At 41.0% G+C, this 19,096-nt stretch overlaps 1 protein-coding gene across 7 annotated transcripts in view; it reads left to right on the top strand.

Annotated features, from left to right (window-relative positions):
- The first annotated feature begins 3,221 nt into the window (after positions 1-3,221).
- LOC144507210 (kelch domain-containing protein 1) overlaps positions 3,222-19,096 on the top strand; it is a 60,834-nt gene continuing 44,959 nt past the window's right edge. For 3 of the 7 annotated variants that reach the window (XR_013500048.1, XM_078234139.1, XM_078234141.1), the window contains exon 1: positions 5,095-5,234. Coding sequence is in view for 3 of the 7 variants with exons in the window: in XM_078234139.1 (XP_078090265.1) it covers positions 5,139-5,234 (96 nt within the window). In the remaining 4 variants the exon portion in view is untranslated. Of the gene's footprint in view, positions 3,241-5,094; positions 5,235-5,702; positions 5,719-11,637; positions 11,744-17,567; positions 17,860-19,096 lie in introns of those variants that run through there. The other 4 variants (XM_078234142.1, XM_078234140.1, XM_078234143.1 and 1 more) reach the window with 4 other exon arrangements.

Below are 19,096 nucleotides of genomic sequence, written 5' to 3'. Positions count from 1 at the left end.
TTAAGTATGAGCACAGGAGAGAATGGAAGGACTGCAGTAGGAGCAGACTGAAGAAGATGTAAAGGAAATCTAACAACAACAACTTTTATTTATATAGCACATTTAAGGTAATGAAATGTCCCAAGGTATTTCACAGAAGCCTTATAAATAAATATATGACACCAAGCCACATAAAGATACATTAGGTCAGATGACCAAAAGCTTAGTCAAAGAAGTAGGTTTTAAGAATTGTCTTACTTAATAATGGAAATATGGCATATTGGGAGTGGATGAAAAGGAGATGGAATTTGAGAGAAATTAGTCAGACCTTGGTGAAGTGCTGAGGTAGTAGAAATGATAGAACAAAGCAAGATGTATGGCTGTGGGAGTAAGTTTGAAATTAATGGAGTAGGAACCACAGAGAATACAGACTGGAAAGGATGTCGGAATTAAGAGATAGTGATATCAATGAAGCAAGGAGCTGCTTAGGGTAAAATGGATAAATAGAGGCAGCTGGGAAGATGGCATGGTCAAAGATTAATTTTTTTTAATGACAATGGATGGCATAGTGAAAAAGAACAGTGAAAACAAAATGATTATTGGCATCATTGTGTTAGCCAATGAGTTTGAAGTGGGGTGGGACTTACAGAATACAACAATTTACTCATCAATGTCTATTAAGTCGAGTCTTTACAAATTGCAGCAAACAAAATGCATGACCGATTCAGAGCCTCTCGATTATTTCTCCAGCTAAGTACAGTAAGTATTATTACATAATAATATGTAAAATCAATCCTAGTCACTTGCAGGTGTGATTGATGGGAGAATTACTTAAACCTTTCCATTCAGTCCAGCACTTGTGGTGTCACTGTATGCAGCCTAAAATATGTAAATAAATGCATATACTAAAGTACATTCTCAAATAATGAAATAGGTGGAAAAAAGACTTATATTTTATGCCTTTCAGAACTTAAGATATCCCAAAGCATTTTACAACCAATTAAAGTACTTTTGGAATGTAGTCACTGTACAATTGTAGGAAAAATATCAACCTATTTCTGCAATGTGATAATATGGATGTTAAGTTACAAACAATTGTGAAAATTAAAGTTCCATAATTGTCAAAAAAAAAGTCTGTCAAGTAATGGAAAACGACTATTAGCCAAACAAGGCCAGCGCTTATGCATTCAGGATAGGTGACTAAATCTAAAACCTTGTTCCATAAACACTGCATTCCAGGCCAGGACACAGGATGAAAACAAAGAACAAGTTACCATGACAATTTCCAAATAGCAAGATATGGGGACATATGCTAATGAAGGATTGGCAGGAGACAGTTTTCTATTGGATAAGAAAGGGCAAAAGGTTATGCTATGATTGGTGGATATGTATGCAAATGAAGGATTAGAAAGTTGCTAATTTCTCATTTGCTGTAATTAACTATAACTAATGCATTTTCTGTATGAATCAACAGAACTCCCTGCATTTGCTCTGCTTTGTGGTCTCACTTGTGCACAAGTTATTAAAGCTTAGAAATTGAGAACTCTGGGTTTAAATGTTGTCTTTACCCAAGTCAACTGCAGTTTAAGTGTTGTCTGTACCCAAAACTGGTGACAATAACAAACAGATAAAATGTTAGATATGCCAGCATATATCACTGCAGTATTGTCATCTGGCTTGGTCAAAGAGGTAAGTTTTAGGAAGTGTCTTATTTAATAATGGAAATTAATGGACATGGACTCTGCCCAGGCTATGGGTTCCCATGGGTGTTGACTCCCCCAGTCATAATAATGAATTTTTAAAAACGGAGTATAGGGAGTGGATGAAAAGGAGAGAAAATTTGGGAGAAATTAGTCAGACCTTGGTGAAATGCTGAGGTAGCAGAAATGGTAGAGCAAAGCAAGATGTAAGGCTGTGGAGGATAAGTTTGAAAGGAATGAAGTGAATAGGAGCAGCAGAGAATATAGACTCTAAAAAAGTCATACGGACTCAAAAAGTTAACTCCATTTCTCTCACCACAGATGCTGCCAGACCTGCTGGGTTTTTCCAGCATTTTCTGTTTTTATTATCATCTGGCTATTTAATTTTGAGGAGGTCCACATTTCATTTAAATGAGGGAAAATTTCAGATTTAGGATTTAAAATCTTATATTAGATATCAAAGGAGAATTTAATTTACTCACATTTTTAGGCAGTATACTTTTAGCAAGAGGGTAACAGATTACCAGCAGGCAGAGAAGGTGTAGAGAAAAAATTGTTCTGAAAGGAGAGACAGGGCTAAAGGGTACTAAAAGGAAAAGTGGAACCAGGTTCATGCTTTATACAGTGTGGAGATAATTTACAGAACAGATGGGAAACTCTCCAACCTGCACCCCCTTCAATCTGAAACCAAAACCACTACAACCTCAGTCATTGAGCTCTTGAATGCAGATCATGTTTGTGTGCACTCACTCAGAAACTGAGCTCCAAGTCATTGTAGGCATCTTCTCCAAAGCATATAAATGGGCCTTTCACTAAACATCTAGAAGGCTAAGGTTCTCTTCCAACAGCTTCCACTGCACAACACCTCCCTATCAACTACAATCAAAGGTGGGATCCTGGAAAATGTGGATCATTTTCCACATCCAGGGAGCCTCCTCAATGAAGGCAGACTTAGGCGATTAAATTCATCATCGCCTCCAGTGTGACAGCTCAGCCTTTGGTCTATTAAGGAAAAGAGCATTTCTGAACCAGGATGTGAAACATGGTCACTAAGGTCATGGTTTACTGGGCAACAGTGATCCCATGTTGCATGTTCCTTTTGAGACTCGGACAATCTATGCAGGCACCTTAGAGCACTGGAGAAATACCACCAGTATGCCTTTGCAAGTCCTCTAAATGCTGTGGCAAGAAAGGCAGTCCAACAGTACTGTCCTCTCTCAAGCCAACATGCCCAGTGTCGAGATGATAATCACTCATAAATTGTTCTGCTGGCCAGGACATATTTTCATATGCCTGACATCAACTCCCAAAGCAGCTGCACTACTAGGAGCTCGGTTGCAACAGGAGATTCCCAGGAGGACAGCGGAAATGCTTTAGGGATGTACTCAAAGCATCCCTGAAAAGATCAAATATTCCCGCCGATTCATGGGAGACTGACCTGTGACCAACCAAAATGGAGGAAGTTCAAAGGCACTGAAAATTGTGAGAGATTAATTAACTGGGTGGCAGAGGAGAGAAACGGCCACTGTGTGGTTCTCATGGCAACTATCTGTATGTGTGGGTTGGTCATGTGGTAAGTTTCTGGTCCCAGTGCAGAGTCTGGCTGGACCCTGCTATCGCCCATTGCCCAGACACTTACAGATTGGGTTACACCTTCCATCTGTTTGGCATTTTGTGGATTAGAAACCAGTGTAATGCTCAGAAGATACAAGATCATCTCCACTCTAATACTAGGTTTTTGTTCGTGTACATGTACGGGTTTACACTGTGTTCAGAAATTAAATTGTCTGGTGCCTTCTACTGATTTCAGAGATGACATATCAATGTCGTATCTGGCACCAGCAACATGGTCATTTCTATTGCTGTCTTGTACTTTGAGGGCCATCTTGGCCAAAAGCAGTACACCACCATGCTGCCCATTATGTTGACCGCAATCTGATATGTAATATGGAAGAGGGAGAAAATTATGAGCGTTTTGTTGGGAACATGCAGAAGTGAAGTCAGAAAGAGTGCACATGCTCCAAGCAAGCTACCCGACCAAGCACCACATGTGGCAACGTCTGCAGGTCACTCGTTGGATTCATCAACCATCTCAGGACCCATCAAGCTGGAATGGAAGCAATTCATCCTCCATCCTGAGAGACTGTCTATGAATATATGATTTGATTTGGTTTATTATTGTCACATGTATTGGGATACAGTGAAAAGTATTGTTTCTTATGCACTATAGAGACCTAGCGTTCATAGAGTACATAAGGGAGACGGAAAGAAGAGGGTGCAGAATAGAGTATTGCAGTCACAGATAAGGTGTAGAGAAGATCAGCTTAATATATGGTAAGTCCATTCAAAAGTCAGATGGCAGTAGAGAAGAAGCTATTTTTGAGTCGGTTGGTACATATTCTCAGACTTTTGTACCTTTTTCCTGATAGAAGAAGGTGGAAGAGAGTATGTCTGGGGTGCGTGGGGTACTTGATTATGCTGGCTGCTTTTCTGAGCCAGCGGGAAGTGTAGACGGAGTCAATGGATGGGAGGCTGGTTGTGTATGTCAGTGGTTCCCAAACTTTTTTCACTGGGCCGCACTTGCGGAATAAAAATTTGCTGGCGCCACACCGAATTTTTTATTGATAAGAAATACATTCAAAAACAAAAAAAAAACAACTCCTAGCAGTGCTTGATTCATAACATAGAACACAACTACTTTATAATATGATCATAGGACATCCAGAAAGTGTAAAACAATGTGATGCACCATCAATCGAGCAAAGACTAGTTTGTATGCAAGAACAAATAGGCTTTTATTAGCAAAAGACTTGGAGCACACCTATGCCGATGAACTGGTCTAGACTGAGGCAGGGGGGTGGGGAGCAGTCACCTTTATACCTGGACCGGGGGGGGGGGGGGAAGGAGTCTCAGGTAGGGCCGGCAGGGATGTGTCCAGGCATGTCACATATACAGGTAATAAGCTAACAGTGGTTTACCACACAATGCAGCTACATAAAAATATCTATCCATGTTTAAATGTTTATTTGATTGTCCTTGAATCTTCCCGCCACACTTGCCATCCTCTCTCGCCGCACCAGTGTGGCGCGCCGCACCCTTTGGGAACCACTGGTGTATGTACTGGGCTTCCTTCACAACTCTTTGTAGTTTCTTGCAGTCTTGGTCAGAACAGGAGCCATAACCAAGCTGTGACACATCCTATATATATATTCTATAAAAGTACTATGCACAGGAGCACTGCATAACATAAATGATAAAAATAGGAAATGCATTCGTGTTTCATTTAACAACTCGAAATGGTTTTAACTGCAAGAGCAGACACTGCATCCTTTGCCTGTGACTGTCAGCAGTCGTTGTTGTTGCTGCTGTTGCATTTTGAGCTTGTTTCACTTCCCGGATCGTCCCTCCTCCCCCTGTCGAAGGCCCGGATGGGACAGCGGAGCGGACTGAGGGGCGGAAATGGCCGATTCCGCAATTAACTGGGTGGCAGAGGAGAGAAGCGGCCACTGTGCGGTTCTCGATGGCAACTATCTGTATGTGTGGGGTGGTTATGTGGTAAGTTTCTGGTCCCAGGGGCAGAGCCCGGCTGGATCCTGCTAGCGCCCGGGCACTTACAGATTGGGTTACACCTTCCATCTGTCTAGCCTTTTGTGGATTAGAAACCAGTATAATGCTCAGAAGATGCAAGATCATTTCCATCCTAGTACGAGGTTTTTGGTTCTTGTGCGTGTTTACACTGTGCGAAGTTGAGAAATTAAATCATCTGGTGCCTGCTACTGATTTCAGAGATTTCAATGTCGTATCTGGCACCAGCAACATGGTCGTTTCTATTGCTGTCTTGTACTTTGAGGGCCATCATGGTCAACAGCATTACACCACCCAATGCCCGTTATGTTGACCGCAATCTGATATATAATATGGAAGAGGGAGAAAAGAGATATACCGTCGAAAAGAGGAAAAAAACGAAGTTGGAGTGGGGGCCGGTATTGGAAATCATTAGGTCAGGATAAGAAACTCTGGGAAAGGAAAACACAGCTGAGTGAGTCTGTCAGCAAGTGTCAGCTGTTAATTTATTTTGATTTGTTTTCAGTGAGTTTTCTTTCCTCCGAACGTTTTTGCTTATTTTGGCATCCTTTTGATTTTTATGTTTATCCTCCCTTTGAGAAACATGACGTAACAGCAGTGCGATATTGAAATAGTTGACCTTGATACATTTGTAAAATATGGTATGTATCTTTCCAAGGCCACGTGCATTGTGTTTATTATTCATCTTTTTTAACTTGACCACAAATAAAAGATCATTAGAAATAACTGGGGGTACTACACCATTAGGTGGCACAGTGATCAGCACTGCTGCCTCACAGTGCCAGGGACCCGGGTTCAATTCCCAGCTTGGGTGACTGTGTGGAGTCTGCACGTTCCCCCCGTGTCTGTGTGGGTTTCCTCCCAAAGACGTGCTGGTTAGGTGCATTGGCCATACTAAACTCTCTCTGTGTACCCGAACAGGCGCTGGAGTGTGGGACTAGGGGATTTTCAAAGTAACTTCATTGCAGTGTTAATGTAAACCTACTTGTGACACTATATTAAATTTTAAAAAATCCATCTGTACTTATATCTGTAAGTCTCCCATCTCACTTTGATGAGGATAGTGTTAGGATGGAGTTCAAATTTTCAATAGAGTTCTTTGTTGTAAGGGATGAATAACATGGGATATATATATATATATATACTGCTTGATAAGTTGTACTATCCAACCACGATGTGTATAACCTACGAAATTACCTGTTATTGCCTGGAGTGGTGCAGAACCAGTTGCTGCAATAGATGTAATTTTAAAACTTCACATGTAGAAATATTGATTGCATGGCAGTATTCCATGAAGTAGGCTTCTTGGACTACTCTGCATCAGATATGCTAAGCCAAATTCTTGCTGCCTTTCACTCTGATGTTCATAGTGTATGTTTGTTCCCACTCTCCTTTAGTCACCTGGTCTTCCCTGTGGCTGGGCTATATGGTAATGTTATTGCTGCAAGTAATTGGAGCAAAGTGTCAGAGTGACTAACAGGAAAAATGGATAAGGAAAGAGAAAATAACTGAAGCAGTAGAAAGAAAAACTAGATTGAGGAATAATAGGAATATTGATGTTTGGACATATTCAGGATTTCTAAATTAGTACAGAGTTAGGTTCCAGCTTTTCACAGTCAAACTTCAAAGTTTTTTTATCTTGTGCCATGAATTAATACAGCTTAATTCTTGTGTGGCACGTTACGTCATCACTTGGTTTTTGCATTCTGTGGGTCAGGAGTCATTATTCTAGTGAAAAGCAGCAGATGCTGGGCTCACTTGATAAATGGAAAGGTGGCATATGCTTCTTTGTTTTCATTGGACTATTTTAATAATAACTATACAATGAAATAGTATTTCTCAACATTACTTATACTCCTTTGGCATGCATGCAAACCACCCATTATCAAAATCGACCTCTTAGAATCAGTTATTGCAGATGAAGGTGGCTGGAGATAGATTCAACCATCCTAACACATGAAATCACCCCACATGTCACCATGGTTCAATTGTAGGGTGTATGCAGTCCCATTTTCTTTGAGCTTTGAACTCAATAGGATCAATCAAAGGAAGGATTGGAATTCTCTTGCACTATTGCCTGTAGGTAAACCAGAGCTGCTACTTAAAAGTTGTGAGTTTATAGAACATAGAACAGTACAGCACAGAACAGGCCCTTCGGCCCACGATGTTGTGCCGAGCTTTATCTGAAACCAAGATCAAGCTATCCCACTCCCTATCATCCTGGTGTGCTCCATGTGCCTATCCAATAACCGCTTAAATGTTCCTGAAGTGTCTGACTCCACTATCACTGCAGGCAGTCCATTCCACACCCCAACCACTCTCTGCGTAAAGAACCTACCTCTGATATCCTTCCTGTATCTCCCACCACGACCCCTATAGTTATGCCCCCTTGTAATAGCTCCATCCACCCGAGGAAATAGTCTTTGAAGGAAAGAGTCTATCTCAGAAGACATTGGTTTTCCTACTCAAGAAGAAATCTTACTAGAATCAATGGTCTTTCCTTTAGGCAAAAGTCTAATTGCCGTTTGAATGCCTCAATGCACCTGCCTCCACCACACTCTCAGGCAGTGCATTCCAGTCTTAATCCTCCCTGTGTGATAAAAGTTCTTTCTCATATCGCTTTTGCTTCTTTTACCAATTATTTTAAATCTGTGGCCTTTCATTCTTGTTTCTTTAAATAGTAGGGACAGTTTTCCCCTACCTACATGTTCCAGACCCTTCATGATTTTGAATACCTCGATCAAATCTCTTCTTAGCTGCCTTTTCTTCAAAGAAAATAGACCTAACTTCTCTGATCTATCTTGAAGTTCTTCATCTTCTGTTCAAAATAGGGTGTAAAGATAAGCCCAATCAGTTTAACTTTGGTGGGAACTTCTAGGAACAATAATTTGGGACAAAACAAAATGTGAGTTAATTAAGGAAAGCCAGTATGGATTTCTTAAGGGAAATAGTGTTTTACTTTAAAGAGGTAACAAAGATGGTTGATGTGTGTACATGAACTGCCAAAAGGATTTTGATACAATGTTGCTTTCTGCACTCTCGCCAATGCCTTCACTTCGTTCCTAAATTGGATGTAGTACTTTCTAGAGGCCAAACTACTGTCCTATAAATAATCGACAAAACCTCCTTGCTCTTGTACTCTGTGCCCCTATTAATAAAACATAGGATACTGTATGCTTTATTAATTGCTGTCTCAACCTCTCCTGCCACCTTCAATGACTTATGCACATATATACCCAGGTCCCTTTGCTTCTGTACCCACTTTAGAATTGTACTATTTTGTTTTATATTGTCTCTCCATATTCCTCTCGCCAGAATGAATCACTTCACATTTCTCCACCTTAAATTTCATCTCACACCTGTGCGCCTAGTCCACCAACTTGTCTATGTCCTTTTGTAGTTTTACACTATCATCCTCAGTTCATAATGCTTCAAATTTCATAGCATCTGAAAATTTTGAAATTGTGCTCCAAGGTCCAGGTCATCAGGAAAAGCAAGGATCCCCATTACTGACCTCTGGGGAACTCCGCTGCACACCTTAATTTTTCTTTCTGAACATGGCTCTGAATTTACAGACCGTATAACAGCCCAACTCAGCTTCTTTGAATTGTGGCTTTTGCCAGTTTTTTGTCCCTTTTGTCACTTTCTCTCATGGGAGTTTTGGCCCTGCTCTGTTCCTCTTTAGAGGACTTTCTCCAAGAGTGAGTTGCAAGTTATATGAAAATTAATTGGTGTATTTTCAAATTTTCCAGTAGGTATGGCTCTGGGATCACATTTGCACAAGCTTAGCATGTATCGCAGCCACTGGGTTGGAATAACACATGCAGGGACACTCCTAAAAATGGGGGCTCTAAGTAAAATCAAGCAGGTTAATTTAATTGTAGTATATTTGATATTGATTTGCCTTATTGTTGGTGCAATATATTCCATAGATGTCTCTCTTCATCAAATTTAACTACACATTTGTGTTTTACTGGAGATAGTTGTCCAGGTAACAAGGGGACCACTATATGTTTGTGTTGCCCAAGGTCCTAAGAATTCTTAATTCAGTTCTGCTAAGAATGGAAGATAACACTCGGTAAATTGAATGTGAAAAGAGAAGCTGTGAATCGTTTCTGGACCACAAAGTGTTTTGTGTTGCAGGAATCATGGTTTTGAGGTGTGGCACAAGAGGTTTGGAGCATGTGACTAGCAGCATTGCGAGTGTCCACAGTGCTATCTGACTGTCCACTATTCAACTGGGCTGGGAGGATGAGTTGAAACTAGCTTCTTTCTTGATCAGGGAAGATGAAAGCTGCACCAGATTGTATGCTGCTCCAAAGTTCATGTTGGACAGAGATGCCTCAATCTTCACCTCACAATTCCTCCCCAGAATTCAAGCATAGGCATGGTGGGAAAATGAGGAAGGAAAGATTGCACCCTTCCCTCTCCCCCTCCCGATTTGCACCTTTAAATCAGAAACACTCAGGCGACTTTTGATTTTTTTCCCCCTTCCTGTTGTTCAATCAAGTGTGAATGCTAAGAAATATGGGAAGGATAATTATACCTGCATAGTTATTAAAATATTCAACTTTAGAGTAACTGCTATTTTTAAACTTTTAGATAAAATTCTGATTTTTAATTTATAGATTTAAGATTAAATTTATAAGCTATAATTTTTGATATTTTTTAAGTCTAATTTTATTGGCTAGTTAATATCACAATTTGCTTACTAAGGAAGTTAGCGGTGCAATGGATTGACTTGGACTCCATTTCTGGAAATTTTGTCAAATAAAATCTTTTTCAGGGGTTTTGTCATGGTAATATTCAATGACATCTAAGTACATTGCCTGCATAGAATCTCTATTGTCAAAAAGTTTGATCATTTTCCCAAGTAACTCCAGTAAATTTGTTTGACGATTCCTCTCCCCTTGTTCCATGCTGACTCTCTTGCCAGAGGATAACATTTTTCACTGGTTCCAATTTCCCATTTCAATTTGTTTTGAATGCCTTTATGGAAATGTTTAATATTTCCTTCATCTCCTGATATTCTAACTTAAAATTCTATATTGTAACACCTTTCCGCTCTGTATTCTTGCTAACTTTCTTCCCCTGCCTTCTCCTGACAGCAGTAGTTCATAAAAACGTAAGAACTAGGAGCAGGAGTAGACAATTTTCAGCCCCATGAGCCTGCTCTGCCATTTAATACAATCATGGTTGATTTAATCTCAAGCTTATCTTCACCTTCCTACCAGCTGTCTATAACCCTTCATCCTTCGACTAATTAAAAACCTATCAATCTCGTCAAATTCTGGCATCCATTGCACTCTGGAGTAGAAAATTCCGCAGATTCACGACCCTTTGAGTGAAGTAATTTGTCTTCACTTATGTTTTAAATTTACCACCCTTACCCTAAAACTATGGCACCTCATTCTAGAATATCCAACAAGGGGAAGCTTCTGCTCTATGGTTACCCTGTCAATCTCCTTTAGCATTTTATATACCTCAATTAGATATACTCTCATTCTTTTAAATTCCAGTGAATATAGGCCTTGCTCAATCTCTGTTCATAAGACTAGTCCTTCATCCCTGGAATCAATCTAGTGAACCTTCTCTGAACCAGCTCTAACGCATTTACATCCTTCCTCAAGTAAGGGGACGAAAACTGTGTGCAATACTCCAGATGCGGTCTCACCAATGCCCTATACAATTTTAACAGTATGTCCCTATTTCACATTCTATTCTGTTAACAATGAATGCCAAAGTTCCACTTGCCTTCCTTATTACCTGCTGCACCTGCATATTAATGTTCTGCGATTTGTACGCAAGGACACCCAGATCCCTCTACGCGGAAGCATTTTGAAGTTTCTCTCCATTTAGATCATTTGCTTTTTATTTTTCCAATCAAAATGGATGACCTCTCACTTATCCACATTAACTTCCAGCTGCCAAATTTTGGCCCACTCACCTAACCTATCCATATCCGTTTGTAAATTTCTTATTTCCTCATTGCAACTTGCTTTCCCACCAATGCAATGTCTGCAAATTTAGCTATAGTACATTCTATCCCTGCATCCAAGTCATTGATATAGACTGTTAAACTGTCAGGGCCCAAGGGCTGAACCCTGTGGCACACAACTAGTTACAGCTTGCCAACTGGAAAAAGACCCATTTATCCCCACTCTGCTTTCTGTTGGTTAGCCAATCCTCTATCCAAGCTAACATATCCCCAACCCCGTGCATTGCAGTATATTGACTGATGTCCATTCATTACATTTGAGTTGTTGGGAAACTATTTGACTGTGGGACTCCCAGGCAAGTATTTAAATACTTCCAGTGAGTTATTGAGAGAGAGATCAGGAGTGCAAATAATTGCCATTTCTTTCCTTCCTAGTTCAGGGCCCTGAAGCCAACTGTAATGTACCCATTGTCATCTTGGTTGAGATCAGCTAACTGAGCACATACCAAGATTGAACCTGGGATCTGACTGGTCTGTCTGGGTGAGTATCGCACATAAATACCATAAGGTGCATTCAAGATGCTTAGTAGTTGATAGTGCTAAACTATCCCCCCATCCTTCTTGACACAGTTGCCCATATCATCCTTGTCCAATGCACCTTCTCAGTCATCCAGCTTGATAGGATCGTACTCACTTGGCTCCATTTTTATTTATCCAATCATACCCAAAGAATAAATGGCTTTACTCCTCATTCCTGCACCATTACCTCTGGAATTACCCAATGATCTATCTTCATCCCCTCACGTTTCTCACACACATTTGTCCTTTGACAACATCAGAAAATATGTCAGGTTCCACATGTATCCTGATGACACCATCTTTGCCTCATCTCTCTTAACTACTCCACTGTCTCTGATTTCTCAGACTACTTGTCTGACATCCAGAATAGAAATTTCTTCCAACTAAATACTGGGAAGACTGAAGCCATTGTCTTTGGTCCTTGACACAATTCATTCCCTAACCATCAATTGCATTCCTCTCCTTAACCACTATCTGAAATTAACCACAGACTGTTTGCAACCTTGGTGTTACATTTGTCCTTATGGTGAGCTACCAACTACATCTGCTCCATCACCAAGATCACTCAACTTCTACCTCTATAATATCACCTTTCTCCATTCATACCTCAGCTCATCTGCTGCTCAAGCCCATATTCATGCCTTTGTTACCTCAAGACTTGATTATTTCAATGCTCTTCTGACTAGCCTCCCACTTTCCACCTTCATAAATAGAGCTCATCTAAAAGTCTGCTTCCCCTTTCCAAAATCACACAGTTATGAGCCTTGTAGAGATTAATGATTTCTAAACAGAAATTCAAACTTCCAGTTAATAGCTGAAAGGGATGACACGACAAGATTTCACGTTTAAGATTTTCACAGCAACAGGTAAATAATGTTATGTTGTGATGAAGTCAAGAGATTTCAGACTTTGTTAGGAACAAAAGGTATTGATTGATAAGAGAAACTTAGTACAAGAGGTTGCAGCTCTGGGCTGCCTAAGAGAAGTGCTCTAGTCCTTGCATGCATACAACATGGCTCCTAGATGATTCTGCTTGAGAGGATGTCACCCTCTGGTGTGATCACTCACTCGGTTTCCATTGGTCCCTCAAATCAGGTGACTCACTTCTGTACCATCTGAAAGAGACAGACACAACATCTCTCCCCCTTTAAATTTCTTATAAAATCGACTTACTCAGCCCAAATCTTAAATAAACATTATACATACAAATTAGACATTTGTAAATTGGTGTAGTGATTGTTCAATGGAGGCATCTTGAGGCCTGCATTTAGCATAACACTTCTAGAAAGCTTCAACTATGAACAGTTCCAAATATAGTCTTGCATGGGATTCTTCCCTACAGGCTTGCTGCTTTCCAAGTTCTGTCCTAGATTGTGTACTGATCAAGGATTACATACTTCACTCTGCGGATGGAGTCACTCTCCAAACCACTGAATCTTTTCTCTTTCAAGCAACTTACTCTAAAATGCATGTAGGTACTGTCACTGCAATACAACACAGTCTTGCATCTTGACAGTTCTTGCACAATTTCAGTTTGTCACTTATGAAGGAAGTGGTCGTGATACTCGATTTCTGGTACTTAGGTCACAGGTCGTGATAAAATTTCTTCTCTTCCTAGCATTTCTATTTGTCATGTTTTCCATCGACTATGCTATCGTATTGATTCTTTTGCATTTCTATTGTGTAACCATTTCCGCAATCTTGTTCTGGCATGTAATCTCATTTTCCTTCTCTACCTGAATTGCTGCTTTGTCTCGTTCTCTCTTAGCACAACTAGATATTGGCTTCATTTTCCAATGAGTGGCTTCATTTTCCAATCTCTTCCTTTTGTCTTCCGTATCAACCAATCTTCTGCTTCGACCTGAGCAGTTTTTTATTCCATGCATCCACTTTTGCAATCCATTGATTTTTTAGAGTTTCTTCCAAGGTGAATTCAACATTCCCTTCTAACAGCTTTTGATGATGATCTCTACCTTCTCATGCTTTGCATGTTTTCAGAGAACTGAGTTTGAAGTTGTAACAGCCTCTATTTCTACATTCAACATTTCTTCCTCCTTGTCTTTTAGTTAGACAATTCTCCTGAATTGCTAACTTGTTCAATAGTTGTGTTCTCTCTTTGGGTTTGTCATTGCTACGTCCACCTCAGCACCCTCAAACACAAGACAATTTCTGCATTTCTGCAGAATGCCAATTTCTCCAGCTCATTTGTGTTTTCCACATGACTGGTAGTTTGATCATTCAATTGGATCTCGAAAGGATTCCTAATATGGCTCTGGTGAATGATAGCTCTGCTCTAATTTCTGCTTCAACAGCACGGTGACTCTTGCAGTGGATGAAACAGGATGTCCCACATGAGCGCCATGGATCAAATCCTTCACTCTGAGATGAGCAGTTCTCATCGATCACAGAACTGATAGTATCCATTGCATGGGATTCCCTTGGCTGTTCTCAAGTTTCATGATAGGACCTCTCGTGAGTTCTGCTTGTGCATTTTTTCTCAACTTTTTTATCTTTTATTCACATCTTTAAGCTCCAATTCCAGTTCCTCCACCGCTTGCTGGTGAATGCTGTACTGTTTTAGTGACCCAATAGAAACATTCCCCTTTTATACTTATCACACACCACACTTCCATTGAATTATATTCCTTACAGCAAAGTCCAAAGTCATGTCCAGCTGTCAATGGGTTCACATTTCCCATTTTGTTAAGTAGTAAGTTCAAATGATCATCTGCAAACATTTTCCTGTTTTCAGAGTTTCCCAAATCCACCATCAACAATAGTCCCTGGATTACTTATTCCCACCCACCAATCAATCAATCAATCAACCCCCCCCCCAATCAATCAACCAACCCCCCCCCCCAATCAATCAACCAACCCCCCCCCCCCCCCCCCAATCATTTCCTGGATTTCTTAGTTCCCGCACTCTCCAATTTCCTGCATTTCTAAACTCCCCCAACTTCCTAAATTTCTGCGTTAGCCCACACCGGCCCAAATTTCCTGCATTCTTTAGCCTTCCCCATTCAATTTCCTACTCCTTAGCCCCTCCCCATCCCTCCCAGTTTCCAGCATTCTTTAGCCCCCACCCCGTAATTTGCTGCATTCTTCAGCTGCCCACCCAATTGTCTACAATCTTTAGCCCCCCACCCTGCCCAATTTCCTGCATTCTTTAGCCTCCAACAGCCCCAGCCCCAGCCCTCACATTTTCCTGCGCTCTTTAGCCAAAAGAACGAACTTTTTTTTCCTCCAGAGAGGATAGTTTATGTGTCTCTTTTTATACCTCACCCTTAAGTGGCAATCTAGAAGCACGTACGAAAAAAAACCGCGCGAATGTGGGCTGGGCGATTATATCCAAGCCCCAGAATCTGTTGCTACCCAAAACTACCCTGCACGTTTCATCAGAGCGACTTGAATAGGAGATGATGGAGATGTGTTTCCGCCCCTCCCTCACTCCCCCATTCACTTTGATAGCCCATGGTTGATCATGGCTTTTCTACCCTGAAGGTTATGAAGGGAGGTGTGCATTGGGGGGGTTGACCGCGCGACCTGGTGACCGTTTCGAACGCCAACGATCGCGGGGCGCCTCGTGGAGGGCTTTGCCGCTCGCGCTGACGCCGCGAGGGACGGTGCTGCCCGCCACCTGATAGGCCAAGGCGCTGGGATTGGGCAGGGGCTGTGTGTGCTGATTGAGTGCGCGCTGCATTGAGCGGCAGCCGGGTGTAACTGGGCGGAGAGAGGCGGCCGGCGTCGAGAGAGAGAGAGAAAAGACAACGAGAGGAGGGCGCTCCGGGAATAAAATGGCAGAATCCCAATACTGGTCACGGAAAATACAAGAGAACCACCACCACGCGGTTTTTAACGACGGATTTCTCTATGTGTGGGGCGGCTACGTGGTAGGTGCTGACCCAATAAAGCGGTGCTTCATGCCTCTGGAAAAGTGTGGGACTGCTCAAGCGTGCTTTTTAACCCATGCTAAATTGACCCTAGTGTCAGGGGGATTAGCAGGGTAAATATGTGAAGTTACGTGTGGGATTATGTGGTAGGTGCAAACTCGATGGGTCGAATGGCCTCCTTCTGCACTGTAGGTATTCTATTCTCCCAACCCAGCTGCTTACAACTGTCATTTGCGCCTTCAATTTGATATTTAATTGGAACATTTTATCAACTACAGGAGCATTTTCTTTTGCAGATTGTCGGACTGTTGTAACCCACAAATCAGGATTGTTGGATTAACATGTTCCAGATAAAGTCAAATTGCCACACACCTGAACGATGCATAGAATTTGTTGATCTTGTTCATGGGGGAAATGAAACTAGTTGCTTGGTAGAACCCCTAAGAAGTCTCACAACACCAGGTTAAAGTCCAACAGGTTTATTTGCTAGCACGAGCTTTCGGAGCGCTGCCCCTTCATCAGGCGAATCGCGTGATGAAGGGGAAGTGCTCCGAAAGCTCGTAATACCAAATAAACCTGTTGGACTTTAACCTGGTGTTGTGAGACTTCTTACTGTGCCTACCCCAGTCCAACACTGGCATCGCCACATCATTGGTAGAACTCCACCAAGATTGAGTGATGCCACAGTCCTACTCAAATTAAGTTTCTGTTCTCCGTTATCCTGTTGGGGGAAAATGGTTAAAAGGAGAGAGGTCAATCTAGTTGTGAACCATCTGTAGACATCTGCTAGATAGAACAAGAGCCCAGTTAGTGATCTGTTGAGTAATTGATGGAAAGACTGGGAAAGAAAGGTTATAAGTCACTTTCATTTCAGTTTAAAGTTGAACTACTCTAATTAGTAAATGTACAATGAGGAATCTTAAACTGAACTCATCCAAGGCTTTGTAACTTGAGTTACCAACAAACTACTTAAGGGGTAAATGAAATAACTTTGTTTCTGGGCATTAAACCAGAATAATAGATTTCAGTGCGTTTTAAAAATGTTATCCCTCAAGGCTGTTGAAATAATTAAAGCAGTTGAGACTCTTTGTGATGTCATGAAAGGGCAGTTGTTACAGTGACATTGTAAAATAATTAATGTACATATGAAAGTGGTTGTTTCATGGAAATTTAGCAACTGCTGATATGTATGTACTTGGATATTGTTGACTGAACACTAAAGGAACTTTCATTTATATAGTGCCTTTCACAGCCACAGGATGTACTTTACAGCTTTACAGCCAGTGAAGTGCTAGATGGACCCCTGATGAAAGCAAACATTTTATAGCAATTATACTCTTGATCTGAAAGTAAAAATACCCAGTTATTACTACCAGTGTTCATTCTTGTATATATCTGAATAAACATAGCACTTTATTCAAAATATTGAATATTAGACTGTTCATTACTTGGCTAATAGTCTACCTTATCTTTTATTATTTGTTTTTATTAATGTTGGCATATGTTCATTAAGAATCTGACTGCCCTTGTCCAGCCTAAGGAAAGACATCTAAACCTGAAGCCACTCATGAAACATTTCAAGTTGAATCAGAGTAGGCAAAAGGGTGATTAAGATGTTTCTCGGTGGATGGTAAGCTGTGAAAATACTTTGGACTGCTTGATGCAAGAAGAGACTGCTGTGTCTATGGTTTGAAATAAACAAAATTACACCAGAAAAAGTTGGTAGAAGACATAACACCTGTTTGAGTTTTCAAAATATCACTTGGAATGGAGATTGCTGTCGTCTTGACTTCCATGCCACAAGATTTAACTACTCCAGAGTGAAACAGAGGTCATCAACCTGTTTCTCTCGACAGACCTGCTGAGTGTTTCCAGCTTTTTTTATTTTTCTTGCAGATTTCCAGCATCTGAAGTATTTTGCTCTTGCAATGGAGTGAATAAAGTTGTTCAACAATGTTGCAGACAGGATCAAGTAAATCATTTAACCAAGACTCTGTTTTATAAGAAGGTTAAATGTCAGAATTGCATGGTAGTAGGATATTTAACTACTGCTGAAAACGAGTAGGTGCTGCTAGATTGGAAGAAAAGAAGGTCCAAAGTCATATGGTGCTTTGAGAAATTGACAAAAAAGACAGAAATCTGGCGTCCATTATGTCAGATCTGATGAGGAACCTGATAGCATCACAAGGTAAGGCAAATGAAGATGTGAATAAGCAAAAGGTATTCAACTACAATTTAATGTGTAAGCCCAGTGTGGTATCCTTTACTTGAAAGGAAAGGATACTGGAGGAATTTGATTGCATGAAATGTATGCACAATTGGGGGAAAAAAATGGGCAATGATTGGCAAACGCAATGGTATCTGTGTTAATACGAGAACAATGATCCAGGGATTTTTTTTCTGAAAGTGAAAGCATTAAGAACAGCATCGATGAAAACCCTGATGATAGTTGTTTGTGTGACTTCAGGAAAGAAAAGTGGAAATTGCTCAATAATGCTAATTGCTCGTCAATGGTCGTGGTGAGGAGCTGTCTTCTCAAACTGCTGCAGTCCCAGTGGTATAGGTATACCCAAATGCTGTTATCAAGCGAGTTTCAAAATTTAAACCGAGCAACAGTGGAAGAGAGGTGATATAGTTCCAAGTCAGGATGATGTGTGATGTGGTTTAGAATTTGCAGGTGATGATGTTGCTACACAGCTGTCCTTTTTCTTCTGTGGAGTAACTGAGGTGGTTTGCAAGGTGCTGTAGAAGTGGTCTTGGTGAGTTGTTGCAGTGCATCTTGTACATACTGATACCACTTTGTGCTAGTGGTGAAGGGAGTGAATGTTTAAGGTGAATAAGAGGGCTATTTTATCTTGAAACGTGTTAAACTTCATGTTGTTGGAGCTCCACTCATCCATGTAAGTGTAGGGGATTATCCCATCGCACTTCGCACTTGTGACTTGTTGATGGTGAACTGACGTTGGGGAGCCAGGAGGTGAGTTACTGGACATAATTCTCAGCCTCTGTTCTTATAACCTCATTATTTATGTGGTTGTTTTCTGGTCAGTAATTACCCCAGGATGGTTGTGGTGGGGGACTCTGATGGTAATGCCATTGAATGTCAAGGGAAGATGGTTATATTTTATCTTTTCTGGAGATCATTATTGTCCAGCATGTGTGGCACAAATGTTGTTTTACCACTTAACAGCCCAAGCCTGTATGTTATCCAGGTCTTGATGCTTGCTTGTGCGACTGCTTCAGATCTGAGGAGTTATTAATACCATTGAACACTGTGCAAACATCCCCACTTCTGACACTGTGATGGAGGGAAGATCATTGATGAAGCAACTGAAGATGGTTGAGCTGAGCCACAACCTGAGGAATTACTGCATGATGTCCAGGGCCTGAGATGATTAGCCTCCAACAACCACAGCCATTTTCCT

This window comes from Mustelus asterias, chromosome 18, assembly GCF_964213995.1.
Source record: "Mustelus asterias chromosome 18, sMusAst1.hap1.1, whole genome shotgun sequence".
NCBI classification, from domain to species: domain Eukaryota; kingdom Metazoa; phylum Chordata; class Chondrichthyes; order Carcharhiniformes; family Triakidae; genus Mustelus; species Mustelus asterias.
The sequence above is the reverse complement of the archived record's forward strand: the minus strand, read 5'-3'. Positions and strand labels throughout refer to the sequence as shown.